The 20,155-nt window shown below is 38.6% G+C and overlaps 2 protein-coding genes across 6 annotated transcripts in view; one reads left to right on the forward strand and one right to left on the reverse strand.

The window, feature by feature from the left end:
* Positions 1 to 152: 152 nt before the first annotated feature.
* Positions 153 to 12,160, reverse strand: BLZF1 (basic leucine zipper nuclear factor 1). 3 transcript variants are annotated; one of them, XM_087937311.1, is made up of 8 exons: positions 12,084 to 12,160; positions 10,629 to 10,703; positions 8,691 to 8,758; positions 6,035 to 6,468; positions 5,006 to 5,205; positions 3,760 to 3,888; positions 1,955 to 2,177; positions 153 to 1,062 (listed from the first exon to the last, which is right to left on the reverse strand). In XM_087937311.1, the coding sequence occupies exons 3-8, from the start codon at positions 8,716 to 8,718 to the stop codon at positions 880 to 882; spliced, it is 1,197 nt and encodes a 398-aa protein (XP_087793437.1). In that variant the 5' UTR covers positions 8,719 to 8,758; positions 10,629 to 10,703; positions 12,084 to 12,160; the 3' UTR covers positions 153 to 879. The 3 variants fall into 3 exon arrangements, with proteins under 3 accessions (XP_087793437.1, XP_087793438.1, XP_026578193.1); XM_087937312.1 differs by having other exon boundaries at positions 11,332 to 12,160; XM_026722408.2 differs by lacking the exon at positions 10,629 to 10,703.
* Positions 12,161 to 12,344: 184 nt separating this feature from the next.
* Positions 12,345 to 20,155, forward strand: part of NME7 (NME/NM23 family member 7) — an 87,257-nt gene continuing 79,446 nt past the window's right edge. The window contains exon 1 of one of the 3 annotated variants that reach the window (XM_087937316.1): positions 12,345 to 12,481. Coding sequence is in view for 2 of the 3 variants with exons in the window: in XM_026722421.2 (XP_026578206.1) it covers positions 13,728 to 13,730 (3 nt within the window). In the remaining variant the exon portion in view is untranslated. Of the gene's footprint in view, positions 12,482 to 13,431; positions 13,731 to 20,155 lie in introns of those variants that run through there. The other 2 variants (XM_026722421.2, XM_087937315.1) reach the window with 2 other exon arrangements.

Here is a 20,155-nt window from a genome sequence, read left to right on the forward strand (position 1 = left end):
AGGGTATTTGGTGTGTTATTGAGAAATTGTAAATTATACCACCAACCCCACCCCCACTGTCAAGAAATAAAGATTTACAAAGGAAGTGTTTTTTTTAACGTGATGATAGTATATTTTGTCTATTTACAAATTAGAGAAAAGAGATACAAGAAGAGTAGTCCAACCACATTTAATAGCACCATTAAAACCTTTTCACATAATCCCTCAGGGATAGTCATTCCAAGTTTGTTAAAAAAAAAAAAAACCTTCTGTAGAAAAGGTGAACTCAGAGGCACATCTCCAGTAGTTTGCATATAAATGCTGTTGCTACTCTGACATAAATGTGCATTAGATTTAATCTCACCAAATCAACTCCATCACTTAAAATCTTTAGGTATAAACTGTACTTTACAGATCTTGAGTTTTCATTAAAATATGCATTTTAACCTGCCCATGTAACAGTTCTCTAATACTGGAAATCAACTGTAGAAAATACTTAAACACCCACCCTAATTCTAAAATAAAATAGTTCACATATAGAAATAAGCTGCATCTTTTCAAGGAATAAAGTATTTGAGGTTCATGGGGTATTTCTAATATTCTCAAGTGTTCCCTTAAAGAAGAATCATTGGTACGCACATTCTATAGTTCTTTGTATATAGTATCGAACATTTTTCTAATACATTCTTGGTTGCCATTGAACAATTGACATTGTGTTACAAATTCAATCTGCCACAAAGAAGAATTTGAGAGCAGAACATTGAGGTCCTGAAAGCGTTATGAAAGACATAATTCCAGCACAAAATCCAATCCTCATTAGATAAAAGTACAGAAATAAAAGTGCACAAAGATCGTATGCTTTATCCGAATCTGAAACCATTGCTACCAAATAACTTTTTTTTAAAGAACAAGCAATTCTCCCTTGCAGCGATCACAACAGTTGAAAGTTATGTTCTCATATCTAGTGTAGGGATGAAACCGTCCAATATTCTTCTTTGGGGAAAGAAAAGATGCTGTTGAAGGCTCAGAAAAAGAAAGTTCTGATACTTCTGTACATTTGCCAGAATCCAGCATTCTTAATACCTGGAAAACAGTAACAGCAGTGAATCACTGTGGTTTCTTGGTAAAAAATATTTAAAATATTTTTAAAAATCTGAAATAAGTGGTATCTCACTTTTTAAAGTTAGAAAGTTAAATTCCCATGTAAGAGAAAGGCCTCTTTTGTATTTACAATTACTTTTTAGAGATAGAGTGGCATCTCTATAAGATTATTCTCCACAGAATAAAGTGTTTGCTTCTTAAATTGTTTATTATTTTAAACATTAAAACCAGCAACTTGAATTGTGACCAGAACACAATGTATTATCTTAGTTTCACATATCAGTATCACCTAGCTGCCACAATTTACACCCACTGAACTTTTCAAGGATGGTCTGTATTAACTGAACAATAATGCAGGAGATGCAAAGATTATTATAATTCAGATACAATCAATTTGGAAATGATTGCATCTGACATAAAAGGCACAAATTCCTTTCACCACTGGTATCTAGACAACAAGCAGGAATACAAACTTGTCTGTCCAGTATAAGCCAAACAATTCTCAGTTTAGGTTTTCTATTACCCTCAGCTACTGCACTTTAAACTATAACCATAGTTTAGATTACGTTCAAGGATAAACTTCCTCAGGTCTTTCTATTGGCAATCTACTTTAGAAGTGAGCCATGACAGAGGTGTAGCTCTAGGAATCAACTGCCACCTTGCTCCAACCATCTCTGAGTTTGTATCTTGTCTTGCAAATGAATTGTAGAAAACTATACTGCCATGTAGTACAGTAGAATACTAATACTACATAGAATACGGAGGCGTTTGTTGTTATGCAATAAAAAGGTACTGTTTCATGTTTCTAGAAAGTAAACTTGAAAATTTTTCATGCACAACAGAATAGCATGCTATTATATAAAATAGTTTTTACCATCTCAGCCATTTTCTCAGCAGGGGTAGTGCAGAGTTCTGTGGATGAAGAGCCATTTTTTGGATTGTTAGCAATACTAGAGTTTCCAAGTAGATGTGAAGTTACTGCTTTAGCAAGCTTATGATTTACAGCAGCTAATTCTACCGTACTATGAGGATGTGCACTAGGGTAGTATGTCTGCTGCCTTCCCCACTGTAGAGAAACCAGGAGCTCCTCTAATAATCTGCAATGGAAATAAATCAGTTTCAGTTACAAATGTACATGAGAAAATTTGGTGGACTACAGAAACAGGATGACTACTCAAAGAGAAGGAGGGATTAAAAAAGGTTATTAAATTATCCAAGAGCAAAAATTGCTATCTATAGTTTTGCTAGTGATGCAAAGAAACGAACTATGTAGATCTGGTTAAGATTTTGGATGGAAAAATTAGTATAAAGTTGAATTATGGCCTTTGCATATTGGGAGACCACAACAGGAAGGGCAGAAAACTACAGACCAACTGTGTGTTATTTTCAAAAGAGGTAAATCATTGGAGGAGAAAAGATTTCCCCTTGCATAGGTAGCCCTGCAGCTCACATCAGGCATCTGGAACAGAAATTTCACCCAGATTTATTATCCATTTTCAAATTTTGTTAGAATGAAGTTTCTTTCTTGTGGATAATTCTGAGAACAAAATGTAAGATAAACAGACTATAGAACAAAAAGTTAAGCTATACAAGGACCTTATAACTAGGGATGGTAGATCTCTGTTGTCACAGAGAGTGGGTTTTGCTGTAATACCGTATAGTCTGTGCCACTAAGTACATTTTAGGGCAATGACACTGCTTTCAATTATTTCTGTATACACCTGTCATTGTCTCTCTATAATACTAAAACTCTTTGTGCTTGTTTTTCTATTTGTACCTTTAATTGGGCAAAACGATGTATCATACCACAACAGTTTTTGAATTAAGGTAACTCAAATGGCCTAATTTACAAAATTTGGAACCCATTATTCCAGTGGTATTGAAATCTGGAAAAGTTGTGACTGTTTCAATGCTGCTGCACTGCCACACCACTGTCCTGTTCTACCAATCAGTCACATGACTGTCATTTCCAACGTTCCCTGTCAGCTTCCCACAAGCAAAACCAGCGAGGCAGGTAGGTAAGAAGAGTGGCAATGATTGGGAGGGTGCATAAGAGGCACAGCAGATCAAGGTGTCTATGTGAGGGGGCATAGAGGTGTGCAGGTTGCTGGCATGGCATGAGCACAAGGGGACTGTGGGGGTGGTGGTGCACAGGTGGGGGAGACTTGCCTGAGCACTTTGCAATGCTCCCTGCTGACTTTCTCTCTGCAAGTTTCCCAAAAACAAAGTAGGTGGGAAAGACAGCAGGAAGTTGGAAATCATTCTTGCTCCCAAAAATAATGACCCAACAGCTGAAACAATGACACAACTGAAAATGATGACACGTCTGGAACAATGACTCAATTGAAACAATGACTTAAAGGGTCATGGATTATTTAGTGTGTATATATAAGACTTGTCAAACGAGAACACCTTTACATACGTATGATCATTCTGATATAAGTATTTTGCCTGTATTTTACTCATAGAAATTTGATTATATAGAATTTTAATTCAGTCTATGGAATTAGAAGTAAATCTTTGAATAAAGGAAATAATTAAGACATGCACACAATAAACATATAGGTATAAGACTCTATTATTTCTAAATATCGATAATCCAGAGCTGCTACATAAAATGGCAAAACTGGGATTTAAAGCAATGTCTTTCAGAGATTAAAAAAACACATATATTCATACTTTTGTGCAGCAATCATTTCTTGGCGAAACTGATCACGTTCATTTAGCAGATCCTGAATTGCACTGTGTGCATCTCTGGCCTGACGCTGGAGAACTGCTCTGGAGTTAGTCAACTCATCAGACATGACTCTGTAGAAGAAATTTCAGATACAACCTGGTTAAAGTTGATTCAACTAAATAATATTGTGTTCCTATTGTACATTAGCAGTTAATTCAATGGTTGCATTTTCATGCTGCAACCTAAACAGATTATGTACATAATTTGGAATAAAGGGATAATACATGTTGAACAAATAAATGTGATATGAGGTACAACTTTCTTATGACTATCATCCCACTTTTTCTCAGGAGTACTATTATAATATTACAATGGAAATAAACCTGTAAAATATATTACGCTGAAGGATGGCATTCTACGACCATGCAATGAGCTTGTTTGATAAATTGAGATTTAAATCATTACTTTAGACCAGTTCAGACATGACATCAGTTACATCATAGTAGCTTTCCCAATTCCCAATCATATTAATATCAAGTTCCCTTTCTTTTTTGCAATAATTTAGGAATGTATAAGACATCAATTAAGTGAATAGATATTTGTCAGACAAACTTCTAAAAGCCTATGTAGATTTATAAAGATTTTTTAAAAAGCATATACTATGAAATTTTCATTTGGTGTTTTAGTTGGCATACAAATATTCATAATTATCAAAATTAACATTTTAGACCTACCCAGTTTTGTATATCAGACTGAGTACCCTGAATTGGAATCAGAAAATTACTCAAGTTTGCATAACTGCTTTACGAAAGGTGTGTTGTGACACCTCCTAGAAGCACCAAGCATGTTGTTTCAGTCTGGACCAATTGTCATTGTTTTCAAGAGGCATTCCATAAATAGCAACATGTAATAGTAATCCAGCCTCAGGGTTACCAAACCATACATTAACAAATGTCTGTTCTCTCTCTTCCAGGAATACCCAATTGGTTTATCTGCCGAGGCTGATGAAAGGTAAACCTGCTACTGATGTGTATCTTTGGTTAAAAACAGTTGCAAGCTGGAAACCTGTTCTTTAATGGAAGTATGACCCCATCCAAAGCAATCATGTCTGTTAAACCTTAAAGCTTGGTATTGTCAATCAACAACAACTGTGATAGAGAAATGGTACTTATGTTGTCTATGGTTGCTTAGGTACATGTACATTTATTTATTAAGACATCCTTTAAAAGGAAGCATTATTAATAGTACCTGCTTGCTAGGAATTTGCTTCGCCAAACATCACATTGTATAGACATCCTTTCTAATTGCTCAGATAGCTGAGACACATTCCGTCCAAGGGCTTCATTTTCAAGAATCAGTTGATTTTTTTCACGGGCCATACGCTCAAAATGGTATTGCAAGTCATTTCCAACCGAAGCAACAAGTAATTTTTTTAACTCCCGATTGACCTAAGATAGGGAAATGAGTTCAACATGCACTGAGTTGATTAACCTATCACAGCTGAAGAACTGGGTTGTTTTGTGTTGCTAGATAGGTGTAGTAGTTAATTCCAGCACATATTAAAAGTTGACTGCTTTCAAAATATGATGGACATCAAAGTTTATTACTGTTTGTATTACTGTAGAGTGGCTGCATAAACACATTTACTATATCTTAATAAGGAAAAAGAAAAAGACATGATTTTATTCAAGGCTGAAAATAAGTTTACATGTTCTTCTTAGCTTTCATAATCTAAGACCAGTAACTTTCTATCCCATAGTAGCTTTCAAGAAACTCCTCCAGAAATCCAAATTGTAATTTTGTTCAGATGAAAGTTGGCTTTTTCCAAGGGATAGGGAACTTACAGTCCTATGCAATAATGGCATATTCAAATAAGCAGCTATCCACTTTTCAATTTTCAGGTGGAGAGTATAGTTCTCTGTTTATTTATACAATTATGGTTTATATATGTACGTATTTAGAGATCGCCCTTCTCCTTTATAGGGAGATTCTGAGCCACTTTATACAAAATAGTTTTATAGTCATTGCTCAGAATAATCCAATGATATAGAAAACAATCCTTAAAGGCCTTATTATGAAATAATGTCATTGAGTGCAATTTAATTCTGAATGAAAATGAATAGAAAATAACCAAAACTAGGAAAAAACCCTGAGTATATGGATTTCAAGCAGCATTGTTATCCCTGAATAATTATTTCTATACACTGCAGTTATTTCTTCCAAACAAATGGTATAAAGTAGTCTTTAAAAGTAAACCAATCAAGTCTATTTTCCTACCTCTGTTTGCACATGGAGTTGATTGGAAAGACCTTCCTTATCCTGTAAGAGTCTCTTTTCCGAATTCTTAAGCTTTCCTATTTCACTTCTTAGGTCCAGAAGTTCTTTCTTAGTATCTGATGAAATCCCGTCAGACAGACTGAGGGGCTCTTTTTGAGGACCGGAGGATTTAGAACCTTTAGCATTTTTAACAGGCACCACACGGTTTATAGAAGCTTTAGGAACCACTATTCGTACAGCTTCAATTTCCACAGCCTTATCACCATATACTTTCCCCAGCTGAAGAACTCCAGGACTCAGTGATGGAAGAAGTTTCTTGCGCGGGCTTCGATGGGCATGGCTAGTTGTGTTGGGGATTACTTCAACAGATTTTGAAGGCTGCTCTGTTTCCATGCCATCACCAGGTCCACGAATAGGTGAGGTAATGTATTCACCTTCAGGTTGAGGCAGAAAATAGCATACAATATGTTTAATTCAGAAAAACATGATTGATATAATCTAATATTATTAGGAAAGCCAGTTTGGTGTAATCGGTTAAGGCATCAGGCTAGAAACTGGGAGACCATGAATTCTAGTCCTACATTAGGCACAAAACCAGCTAGGCAATCTTTGACTAGTTACTTTCTGTCAAGCCTAAGAAATGGCAATGGCACTTCTGAAAAATCTTGCCAAGAAAACTGTAGCAACTTGCAGTCTCAGAGAATCGGACATGGCTGAATGGCAGGAAAAAAAAATTACAGATAGTTCTTGACTTACTACTGGTTGCTTAACAACTGTTTGAAGTTATGACGGCTTTGGAAAGGGTACTCTATAGCCTGTGAAGCACTTCAAGCCATCATAAAATGTTGCACTGCTCCCCCAGTCATATGATTATGATCTGGGTGTTTGGCGGCCTGTTCACATTTATGACCAGTTTCCATGTGTCCCACAATCACATGATTGCCATTTGCAGTATGGTGGCAGAAAAGGGTGCAATCTGGTAGTGCCTGCCACACAGCTGAAATTCCTTCCCCAGCAGGCAACTCTTTAAGAGTGAGAAGGCTGCCCACAAGATGAAGGAAACTCCTCCAGTGAACTGCAGCTCTGTTCTGAATGTATATTTTTTACTTTTGCTATTGATCTGTTATTTTTCTACACAGCAACGCTACAGTTCTGGTTTGCTCTTGACATTAGAGATGCAAAAGCTGAAAAGAAAATGTTTGTGATTTTGAATAAAAAAGCTGACTAAGTAGACAACTACTCCAATGGAGCTTGGAATGACCAAGGTATCCTTCTGCAGCCCTTTAAAGGAGTTCTCTTCCACGTATGGAGTGGAACTTCTCTGAAGGGCTATAGAAATGAAGGTCAGATCTCAAAGACCTGAGCTCCATTTCTGCAGCCCTTCAAAGGAATCGTCCTCCATGCACAGAGAGGAGACAAATTCTTCTGGCAGGCTGCAGGTGTGATATTCAAGATCTGAGCTCCATTTTTCCACCCTGTGGAGTTCATCTTCTCTCCATCTGTGGAGGAGAATGGCTCTGGAGGGGAGATGAATTCCTCCAGGGGAATGGAGAAACAGCTCAGATCCCAAAGATCCCAGCTTCATTCCACAGACCTCTGGAACAATTGCTTTCTATGCCTGGTGAGGAATTGAACATGGCAGGCAGCTCTTTTGCTCTGTCCATTTAATAATCTGGGAGACCATTTAACAATCCTAACTGTAAGTGTTGAGATTGCATTGGTTGAATGAAGCAGTCAGGCTTAACAACTACTTAACTCAACAACTGAGATTCTGGTCCAAATTATGGCCCTAAATCAAGGACTACCCATAATAGATTACATCCAAAGCTTGTCATTTTCCATAGCATGGGAATGTTTGAGAGCACTGTGTCAAACTCCTCACTACATAACTTTGGAAGGCTCAGTCTCACATTCCATTTGAAACTAATTCCAGGAACTTAAGCTACAGGTAGTCTTTGGGTTACAACACCACCTGGAATTTCCATTGCTAAGTGATGCAGTCATAAAGCACAACGTGGGACCATATAGCTTCATGATAGTAATCCTGGCAGTCGGGCTGTCCTCACTCTAGGATCACACAGGTCATTAAGTGGGAAGAGGTTGGCATCCCAGGCAAGCAGGTCATGGAGAGGTGCTGTGGAACCCACTGATTTTGCTTCTGGGAAGCCAGCAGGTAACGTCCTTGGGAGTTCTAGCCATAACAGTCTCTATGTATGTTATCACAATCTGGGCATTTGGTGCCTGACTCACAATTATGTTCTTGCAGTCACATGATCACAATTTCTGACATTATCAAGGACTCCACATAAATCCCTCTTGGAGAGTATGTTTGTAACTTTGAATGTTTGCTGAATGAATGGCTGCAACCTGAGGACTACCCATAAAAGAAAGCTAACTGCAATTAGATCTAATACTAATTTGAATGTAACAAAATTTTATTTAAATATTCATAAGTAAAATGTTAGTACTATGAAAAAGCATGTAAGTTTCTCATTTGATAAATAACTGATATTCAGTTTTCTTCCACAAAAGCTCTTATCTAGAGTTTTTTGAAATGCAACATGCATTTCAAATACATGTTATATTTGATTTACAAATGTCTGCAGAATATATTTCCAAAATCAATATTTAATTCCTAAGAAAGATGAATACTTACTATTTTCTGCATTATTTAGAGCTGCCATTTTATTGACAGGATTGCATACAAGAAAAAAACGTTAAAGCCTAAAAGAAACAAAGAACAAAAGTATTATGGCTTTCAGTTCCATTAAACAGAATATAGAATCATTAGTACAGAACATATTGCAACATACTAATTCAACTTCATAATGCAGTTTCTCACAAAAGTAGTAGAAAATGTTCAAGCCCCCAAACCTCCTGTATTTGGAAGTGATTGGATGGATATGCATCCTATTTGGGATGGTTAATTATTATTTAAAGTATTGTAAAAATAGTTTCATGGTGCTATTTTTAAAAAATAAGCTGCAGACTTTAGTCTAATAAAAACAGTTAATGCAATAAAATTCTGAAAGACAAAAAGAGGTACTATTTCATTTCAGCAAATACTAAAAAAATGCCTATGATTTTGAAACAGGAAGTTGACTAAGAACACTTATTTTCTCGTGTAGGCAGCATTCCAATGGAACCTGGGTGCCTGAATAACCAAGATATATGTTCAAGATATCTTGACCCTTAGAATATAATCAACCACTCATACAGTTTAAAACCTATCTCAAGCATAAGGCAAAATGAAGTGATTACTGCAGATAGCAGTTTTGGGGATTCATGAATAGATAGAAAATCAATACAGTAGTTATTTACTTTACAAATTGAAAACAGAGAGACGCTAGTGAGGCTTGGATGTGGACACATTGGGCAGCAAATCTCTTTGCTCAGCTGTAACATTCAAACAAGGCTTCACCCTTAAAATACCGAGATTCTCTGGTCTATATTTTAAACCATCATTAATACTTTACGAATTCCACACCATCTTGAAACAAGTATGTGCACCAAGATGACAGAAATAAAAATAAAGCATACACCACACAAGTCAAGAGGCAAAACTATCTTTCTGACTTATTGAAAGAGGTTACCCTACACACTGAATTGTCATATGACATGTAAACTTTGGTTCAGCATGTGTCAACCTCAGTATTTTGGATTGTAAACTAGTTTGCATAAATCCAAATTAGGTTACTAGGTTTGGGCTACACAAATTCAGACAATTCCTAATGGGTAAGAAAGAGTTAAATTTTTTCATAGCTCCTTGTAGGTATGGAACTCCCAGGAGCTGCCTAGGAGTTGTCATTTTGGCATAGGCCTCAGGTGGGGTGTTGGAGCCCAGAGGAGGGCAGGGGATGCTGCAAACAGGTGTGCGTGATGGAGTGCAAGCAGGCAGGGATGGTGCTGCTAATGACTTACTTGGGACAATTTGCAACCTTCCCTACTGGCTTCCCCATTAACTTTGCTTGTGTGAAGGTACCAGAGAAAATCACAGATGGCAATCATGTAACATAGCTTGTGCGATGTTGTAATTGTGAGCCAGGCCCCTGACCACCTGGATCATAATCACATGATCACAGGGACATTAGGACAGCTGGAACTTGGAGGACTAGTTGTTCTCCAGATCAATCTCAGTAGTGGCCAGAACCTGTAGGACATTTGCTTTGGTATGTCCCATGCCTGGATCCTGCCGACAGCAATCTGGAGAAGGGGCGTTGGTCTTACCTGAGACGCACCTTCTCAGATGGTGGAGACAGGATTCAGTTCCACCCTTTTCTCTGGCCTCTATGATTTTGGGTGTGTGGGATGATACAACCTATGACTTATACCTAATGATGGAACTCTTACAACAACTATATTAAGACCTTGACTTCATCAAGAACTGGGGACAGTGGCCCAAAGGGGACATGTCTTCAGTTTTTCTATTCAGTCTATAGCTGAAAAGAGCTGAATATATCTCATGCCTGGATCCTGTCTCCACCATCTGAGAAGGTGAGTCTCAGGTAAGACCGATTTTTTTCAGCACCTCAGTAACTCTGAATGACTGCTGAACAAATGGATATAAGCCACGTCTACCCATAGCTTGCCTTACCTGTTGCCTAAAGCTACCACATAGACAGCAAAACTCACATTCACTATGCATTGGTGATGTTGGATCCTGAAACATCTGCAAACAAACAACCAAGCTCAGACAGTAGTATCAAGAATCCCACACTTCAACCCTGAGCTAAAGAAAAACCATATTTTCACTCTCCAATATACTATACAATATGCTATAGCACTGAGGCTGAGGGATGCTTCCCCTAAAAGCGAGACTTGCCCCTCCAAAGATGCTGGATGAAATGGAGTTCTTCCAGAGGGTTTTTTTTTTTGTGGGGAGGGGGTAGTTATTTTCTCCTTTCTATTGCAATTTCTGTGGTGGAGTAATTGTTCCGTATTCTTATATCACAAAAAAACCAAACCTATAGAATTTTTGCTGTAAACTGCTGCAACATTTGGCAGCACACAACACTCACAAACCATGCCAATAAATCAATAAACCTGGTCATGGCTGACATTTGATTTTCATTAATTACCCAGAAAACCTTTCTCCCCAAGCCTGCTCTCTCATATGAGCCCTTCAATTTCAGCATGGCTGGTTACATTGTGTCTGGGTCTGATGTCAACACATCCCAATTCCCCCCAACAATGATTTACAGAAATACAGGTAGTCCTCAATTTGCCACAGTTCACTTAATGACCTTTTAAAGTTACAACAGCACTTTAAAAAAAGCGACTTATGACCATTTTTTTACCGTTGTAGTATTCCCACGGTCCCGTGAACAGAGTTCAGATGCTTGGCAGTTGATTCATATTTATGACAGTTGCAAAGTCCTGGAGTTATGGGACCACCTTTAGCGACCTTCTGACAAGCAAAGTCAATGGGGAAGCCAGAGTCACTTAAACAACCAAGTTACTAAATGTCTATGCAGATTCTCAGTCATTCCAGGTCACGGTTAGTCCCAGAGGTGGTTTTTTTTCAAGAGGCAACTGGAGTTTCTGGTTTTTCTTTGAAGCTCAGGGCTGAAGAAGCTGCTCGGTCGAGAAGCAAAACGTCTTCAAAGAAAAAAAACCAGAAAGTCCAGTTGCCTTTTTTTTTTTTGGTGGGGGGGGGGAAGCACCTTTGGGACAACCGAGTTACCAACTTAAACAACTGGCAATGATTTGCTTAACAAATGTGGCAAGAAAAGTCGTCAAATGGGGCAAAACTGACTCAACACATTTCTCACTTAGCAACATAACTTTGGAGCTCAACTGCCATCGTAAGTTGAGGTCTACCCGTACAGCTGAATAATTCGCAATCCGGCAATCGCCCCGACGGCTTCGTTCCCCCACCCACACGCCAACCGGGAAAGAAGCCGATCGTAATTTGGACAAGTAGGCGAGGCGTTTTACAGCACAGCGTTCTGCAAAACAGGAAACACTGTAAAACCATGTCCTGTAAAACAGTGTCCATTTTACAGAACAGTGAATTGCTGTGCAAATTCGTCTAAAGGGTAAAACTAACCAGCTGTGGGGTTTCCTCCTCCTCCACTCCTCCCAGCTGCTTCTCATCGCTGAGTCTTTCTTTCTCCTTTTGGGAAGGAGTAACTTCCGATCGACTCCCTTCCGCCTATAGAGGTTATAATAGTAGATTTACCCACCCAAATCGCGCAACTTCTGGCTTCAATTTCTTTCTTTTTTTTCCAAGCCTTAGTCGGGAGACTAACCAATCAAGTCAGTGGCAATGTTACGGACTAGAAAATCATACGACTCCTTCATTATCTGTGTGTAGAGCAGTGTTTCCTCACCCTTAGTACTGTAACTTTAAAGATGCGCGGACTTCAACTCCCAGAATCCTCGTTTAAAGTGCTGGCAGGGGAATTCTGGGAATCTGAACTCCACACGTTTTAAAATTGTAAAAAGGTGAGAAACATTGTACAGTATGTTTATTTTGTTTATTTATCTTGTCAAGCAATTATACGATAACAGGTATAAACATAGTTATGAATACATGAAATGGATACATATAAGAAAAATAAAAAGAAACAATAGGACAGGGTTGGTGCTAGCAATGCAATCCTCGCTCTTCAGAGTTGCTTTTGATGGATGGGCGACTATGTAGATTTGATAAATAAATGCCTGCACAATGAAGAATTCATAGTTTTACTGCAAGGCTTTGTTCAATGAGGGAAAAAAAAGATACCAAGTTTCTAAAAGCTGTATGAAGAACTGATGAAGTTTGGCTGATTTGTACACGGAGGGTGGAACTGAACTAACAGATTAACAAAATAACAGAGTTGGAAGGGACCTTGTAGGTCACCTAGTCCAACAACCATCCAAGCAGGGGACCTCACACCATTTCTGACAGATGAAAGTCCAGCTGCTTCTTCAAAGCTTCCAGTTAATGAAGCTCCCACAACTTTTGAAGGCAAGCTGTTCCACTGGATGATTGTTCTCACTGTCAAGAAAATTTCTCCTTATTTCTAAATTGAATCTCTCCTTGATCAGTTTCCATCAATTATTCCTTCAGATGCTTTGGAAAATAGTTTCACCCCGTTCCTCCCTGCTTAGCAATTTGTTTGTGGAGCTTTTTTGGGGGGGGGGGAGGGAGTGGCAAATGGCTTGTTTTTTTCATCTCCGCTTTAGAAAATATTCCAGGATTAATGTACGTTAGCCACAGGTCTCCTTATAATCTATAATGAAGTCTATTAGCGGGTAACGTCTGTGGCGGAACTTCAAAAAAAGCACCACTTTTCACTTGAAAGTTAATTAACGCTGTGACTCCTACATTCCTATCTCTACGTTCTTGTATAGAAAAGTAATAATGACGTGCCCTTACCCACAATTCATCCTTGCACAGGCTCGCGGGAATTTCATGATTTCCGGTCTCTTTTTCCCGTGACAACTCCAGGCCCTTTCACGCTACACAGGACTGAACGATCACGAGAGTGAATGATACTCCTCCCAACCAATAGGAATTCAAGGCGGCTATAGATGATGTTTTTTTTTTTAAACCGGACGTTTAAGCCGCAGAACAAGAGAAGGCGTGGCCTCGGTTGCTAAGAAGCGGCTTGGGGATAGCGTGTGTCGCTAGTTGCGTTTTTTTTCTCCTGCTTTGAGAGCGCTCCAGCGGTGAGGTGGCGGTCGGGAAGGCGGAGGTGGCTGGACCATGGTGAGTGGAGATGGGCTGTGCGCGCTGGCGAAGGAAATCTCCGGCGGGAAAGAGACTCCCGTGATGTCAGAGCATAAAAAAGTCATTTAGGGGAGGGAGGCAACCACTCCTACGAAGCATCCCCATGAAAAGAAATGTTGACACTTGAGCTAATAGCATGTGCTGCAGCTCAGTGACATGACGCTTATGAAGGTTTTGTTAATAGCACAGGTGAAACTCGAAAAATTAGAATATCGTGCAAAAGTTCATTTATTTCAGTAATGCAACTTAAAAGGTGAACCTAATATATGAGATAGACTCATTACATGCAAAACAAGATAGTTCAAGCCGTGATGTGTCATAATTGTGATGATTATGGCTTACAGCTCATTAAAACCCCAAATCCACAATCTCAGAAAATTAGAATATTGTGAAAAAGTTCAATATTCTAGGCTCAATGTGTCCCACCCTAATCAGCTAATGAAGCCATAACACCTGCAAAGGGTTCCTGAGCCTTTAAATGGTCTCTCAGTCTGGTTCAATAGGAAGCACAATCATGGGAAAGATTGCTGACCTGACAGTTGTGCAGAAAACCATCATTGACACCCTCCATAAGAAAGGAAAGCCTCAAAAGATAATTGCAAAAGAAGTTGGATGTTCCCAAAGTGCTGTATCAAAGCACATTAATAGAAAGTTATGTGGAAGGGAAAAGTGTGGAAGAAAAAGGTGCACAAGGAGCAGGGATGACCGCAGTCTGGAGAGGATTGTCAGGAAAAGGCCATTCAAAAGTGTTGGGGACTTTCACAAGGAGTGGACTGAGGCTGGAGTCAGTGCATCAAGAGCCACCCCACACAGACAGATCCTGGACATGGGCTTCAAATGTCGTATTCCTCTTGTCAAGCCGCTCCTGAACAACAAACGTCAGAAGTGTCTTACCTGGGCTAAAAAAAACCCAAAACCGGTCTGTTCCTCAGTAGTCCAAAGTCCTCTTTTTTGATGAGAGCAACTTTGGCATCTCATTTGGAAACCAAGGTCCCAGAGTCTGGAGGAAGAATGGAGAGGCACACACTGCAAGATGCTTGAAGTCCAGTGTGAAGTTTCCACAGTCTGTGTTGATTTGGGGAGCAATGTCATCTGCTGGCGTTGGTCCACTGTGCTACATTAAGTCCAGGGTCAACGCAGCTGTATACCAGGAGATTTTGAAGCACTTCATGCTTCCTTCCACAGATGAGCTTTATGGGGATGCTGACTTCATTTTCCAGCAGGACTTGGCACCTGCCCACACTTCCAAAAGCACCAAAACCTGGTTCAATGACCGTGGGATTACTGTGCTTGATTGGCTAGCAAACTCGCCTGACCTGAACCCCATAGAGAATCTATGGGGCATTGCCAAGAGAAAGATGAGAGACATGAGACCGAACAATGCAGAAGAGCTGAAGGCCGTTATTGGAGCATCCTGGTCTTCCATAAGATCTTAGCAGTGCCACAGGCTGATAGCTTCCATGCCATGGCGCATTGAGGCAGTAATTGCTGCAAAAGGGGCCAAACCAAGTACTAAGTACATATGCATGCTTATACTTTTCAGAAGTCCGATATTGTTCTACGTACAATCCTTGTTTTATAGATTGCATGTAATATTCTAATTTTCTGAGATTGTGGATTTGGGGTTTTAATGAGCTGTAAGCCATAATCATCTCAATTATGACAAATCACAGCTTGAACTATCTTGCTTTGCACGTAATAAGTCTTATCTCATATATTAGTTTCACCTTTTAAGTTGCATTACTGAAATAAATGAACTTTTGCGCGATATTCTAATTTTGTCTCCTTGGGGATAAAAAGGGGCAAATCTGAGATTCCTGAGGATGAAAAATGTTATAATTTTGCTTTACAAAGTAAAATTCAAAAGCAAAATAAATGTAAAGAACAACCTTCTGAAATATTGCAAAGAATGGTCTTTTCTAATAAAGAATGTATTGGGGAAAATGAACTATTTATTTAATGAGACTGCAGTTATTTTCCATCTTTCTTATATCGTGCAATATTGTATTGCCGTGTAATGTTAATGTAGTATTAGGGGTTTTCAATTCAATATATGGAATGTGAAGGATGTGTGTGTTTATTTTCATAGTTATAATATGCACTGAAGATAGTATTTAATTTTGTTGTATGAGGTGCAATGACAATAAACTAAATTCAACTTTCTTCAAAGAAGCTGTATGTAGCATCAGTTTTACATATTTTATTTTCTCTGTAACCTTGAGAGGTAGGCTGGGCTTAGAAAGTAGTAGGCTACAACCATTCAGTGTTATTTATGGTTAAATGATGTTTCAAATTTTTATTCTGCTCTTAATTTGATGTATTTCCCGTCCTTTTCAATCTATGCCTGCCACTATGCCCAGTGATCAAGGAAGACCAGTTTCTTAGATAAATGTGTGAAAACACTCAGGATGACTGCTTTAATTACTAAACTGTTATAGATTATCTTCATGGTATCCTAATAAGCAGAGGTTTTATTTAGATTTAGGGAAATGATATTTATTAGCTTGGAGAAATATAAAGTCCACTCTATGCAGGAAGGGGAAGGCAAGATGGAAAAAAGCAGTAAAGAATCAAGAATTCAGGCTGATATTGTCTGGAACGTATGCTCTGGTTTACGCAGCATGTTAACCCATTATGTGATTTGTATAGTTCGGGCATAATGCATTTGACAAACCCAATTTTGGAGTGATTTATCTCTGAGTGAATTAAGGTTGTATGGCCTGTTCCTGTACTTTGTAGATTTGCTAGACATTGTAGTATTTTTATATGCAGACATAGAAGCAAAGGCCTATAAAGCATGTCTTATAAATTGCAGTTGTGAAACAGAAATTATAAATGTAAAACCATACAACTGTAAAACCAGTGATTTATTTCTGAATACAGTAAGCAGAATTTGAATCTAGTAGTTAAGATTCTGTTTGACAGCAATTTAATACTTTTAGAACAATTTTGTTGAATAAAGTGGGATTTAAATTTGCGATGCATACATAGGGTAACATACATTTTTCCCGCTAGTCCCACTAATTAATGATCTTTTACTTAATTTCTCTCAGCTGCTTTGTATGTAGTTACATAAGCTTCCAAAGTTCTACTTTAATTGATTCTATAATACTTTGTGCCAAGCTCATTTTTTCCTGGAATCCTTTCTTGGCCCAACAGTGATAAAAATCTTTTAAAATATTTAAAACATTTTTCTTATCACAGGATAACTCAGAACGGTAGTGCCATGGGAATGGCTATTGGATTTCTATATGTCTCCTGGAGTCACTTTCCATAAGATACATACATTTGATTGATTAATAAATAGTTGTAGCCTGAATGCATCTGTAAAAATTTAGGAACCTAAGAATGCAAAGTGGGCAACAAATAAAGGATTAGGAGATACATTTATTTTCCTAGCTTCTTAACAAACAATTCTTTAGTTCTTACGTGTGAATTGAATATACAGGCATAGTTTTTTGCATTGTTTCCAATTCCTGTATTACCAGTGATCATAAGAGTTCCTATATTTTTTTCTGTGTAGTGATTTTCCTGCCCAGGTTATGTGTTTATTTTGCCTGTATATGTGTGTATTTCTGAGCTGTGATCAGGGCAGGTTCTTAATGTATATGCTCCATGTATTTATAGTTGATTTTCTGAGAAGGGCAGATATGTATTTTCTGTGTGTAAGTGAGTCACATGACAGTTGCTTCCAATTAAGAAAACTGATTTCCCAGAGTCTCATTCCTTAAATCAGGGGTGTCAAACTTACATTGTCATGGTGGTATCACGTGATGTATTGTGACTCTTTTCCCCTTCACTAAACCGAGTGACATATCTGGCTCACAGGCCGGGAGTTTGACGACCCTGCTTTTAAACTGATTTAAAGGAACATGGTTAGGTTACAGCATCTTAAAATCTGGGTATGTCACAGGTGTCAAACTTGATCGTGTCACGTGAATATCATGACATATTGTGACATTTTTGCCTTTGTGGAGCCTAGATGGGCGTGGCCTATGCATGACACATCTGGGCTGCCAGTTTGACAGGCCTGATTTTAGGTCTTCAACTTTCAGTAAATGCAGGTCCACTTTATTTCTTCTGATCCTTTTTTTAACTGCCTCTTAATGCAAAGGGGAAGTATGCTAAATGTTTGCCTGATCCAGATATATACAGATATTCTGACCAATATTTTGCAAACTACCATTCCTCATTTCAGCAAATTGCAGTATATTTCTGCTCTCCCTTGGTGCATCTTTTTTTTTTATCTATTGTATGCATAGGATAGCGCAGGGAAGCTCCATCATAGTACAGGTTTTAGAGTAGGGGTGTCAGTAATATTTCATGCTGTTTCTCTACTGCCTTGTCATTATGTATTGAGGATTTTCCTTCCTTCCTTCCTTCCTTCCTTCCTTCCTTTCTTTCTGTTGGAAGGAGTAAAAGCTAACAAAACCATGTAGCCTGGAATTCTTTGCAACCCTTTAAAGGCACTTCTGCTTTGGACAACATAATGGGGAAGTAAAGAGGCTTACAGTGAAGAAGTTGACTATGGTGTGAACTACTGACCATCTGTAAAAATAAAAATTATTTATTTTACTAGCTTTCCAGTGTTGGAAAATGTGGTTCAGTTTGCAAACAATTACCTTGATAATGAAACAGATAAACAGAGTCCTGCATTATTTTACATAGTTTCTTTCCAACACTCCATTGTGTTGATTTTTAAAAAACGAGATTATTTATTTACTCAATTTAGGACCACCCCAACTCCAGTGTGTCTAGGTGGCAATAAAACCAAACAGGTAGAAAGTATAGGAAATAAATTAAAAAGAAAAGGAAATAAAGAGGAAAATGTCAGGATCAGCTGACAAAACTGATAAACATATTCAACAGGGACTCCTGTAAACCTACCATTTTTTTTAAGGATTTCTGGAATGCACAGAATGAAAGCCAAATGGGTCTCTGGTGGTACCCCTTTCAAGAAGGCTGGCATGATTCCTGAGTCTGATACTTGACACTGTTTAATTGAAGAGACCAAGCTGAACTAACCCTATTGGCTTTTGCCTGCTGGGCGGACGCTACAGAAGATAGATGGTCCCTCAGATAATATGGGCCTATACGATGCAGGCTTTATAGGTCATAACCAACACCTAAAATTGCACTCAGCAGCATACTGCTAACCAGTGCAGCTTATCAGGGATGCCCATTATTGCCCATGCTGCTGCATTTTGGACCATTTGAAGTTTTCAGGTGGTCTTCAAAGTCAACTCTAGTTAGAGCATGTTGCATCAGTCAAGCTATGAGATGAATAGGACATGATTAAAGGGCCTCCCAGATTAGGAAAAGGCACAACTAGTGCACCAATAGGGTTGCTAAACCTTCCTTTCCATAGCTGCAATCTACTCATTAATCAGGAATTAAAAGTCTAGGAAGATTAGTTTAAAATTAGGGAAGAAAGCTTGCAGTTGATTTTTTCTGGCAGTGTCTGAGAATAGGGATGGGGAGAATAATATGAGAACCCAACAGAAGTATATAATTTATTTACACCCTGCCTTTATTGTTTAAAAAATAATAATTCCAGGCAATGACCATACCATACTCAGCACACCTTCCTCTTATTTTTCCCATAATAACAACCTTGTGAGGTAAGTCGGGCTGAGAGGGAGTGATTGGCCCAAGGTCACCCAGCTGGCTTTCATGGTTGAGGCTGATGCCTTAACCACTAAACCAAGCTAGCTCTAATAGTACTAAAATACCATATTATACAACAGACAAAAGTTGCTTTGCTTTTATCTGCCCTAAGTAAGTAGTCACAGATGATGAAATTGCTCCCAATTTGGGGGCACAGGGGTTGCACTTATCCTGATTCTGCCTGAATGTGGGTAGGCCTCACTGGGTTACTGATTCTACACTGGTCTATATATAGAATCTAGGAACAGGAGCTCTCCCTTTAGCAGCTTCTATGCACATGAAACAACTCTTACGCCAACTGTTTCTGAATTCCATAGAGACTTTCCAGGGCTCCCTAGCCTGAGAAATTTGACTCTGCTACTGTAAAAAATGAAGCTTCCAACCTTGTCAATACCACACTGCATTGCCATGGAGTCCTATATGGAGCAGCTATTTGGTTGTCTAAGCTTTAACTGCTAACTCTTTCTTTGCAAGATTAATGGAATGGTAGTGCCATGATGCAGGAGAAATTGGACCCCTAGGATTTCTCAGTTAGCATCTGTGGGAGTGGGTATGTAGGTCTTCTGGATAGGGAAGTGCTATCGATTAGAGGAATGTCACTAGGTGGCAAGGTTGCTCCTTCTGTGGAAAACTCAGGGAGCCACACTTGAATAGCCGCACCCCAGAAACTTCCATGAAAAACTGCTAACCAAACAAGAACCAGTGCTTTTCTCTAGCTAACAATCTTATAACACCAC

Source organism: Pseudonaja textilis, chromosome 7, assembly GCF_049901715.1.
Source record: "Pseudonaja textilis isolate UNSWEBS1 chromosome 7, rPseTex1.2, whole genome shotgun sequence".
Lineage (NCBI taxonomy): Eukaryota > Metazoa > Chordata > Lepidosauria > Squamata > Elapidae > Pseudonaja > Pseudonaja textilis.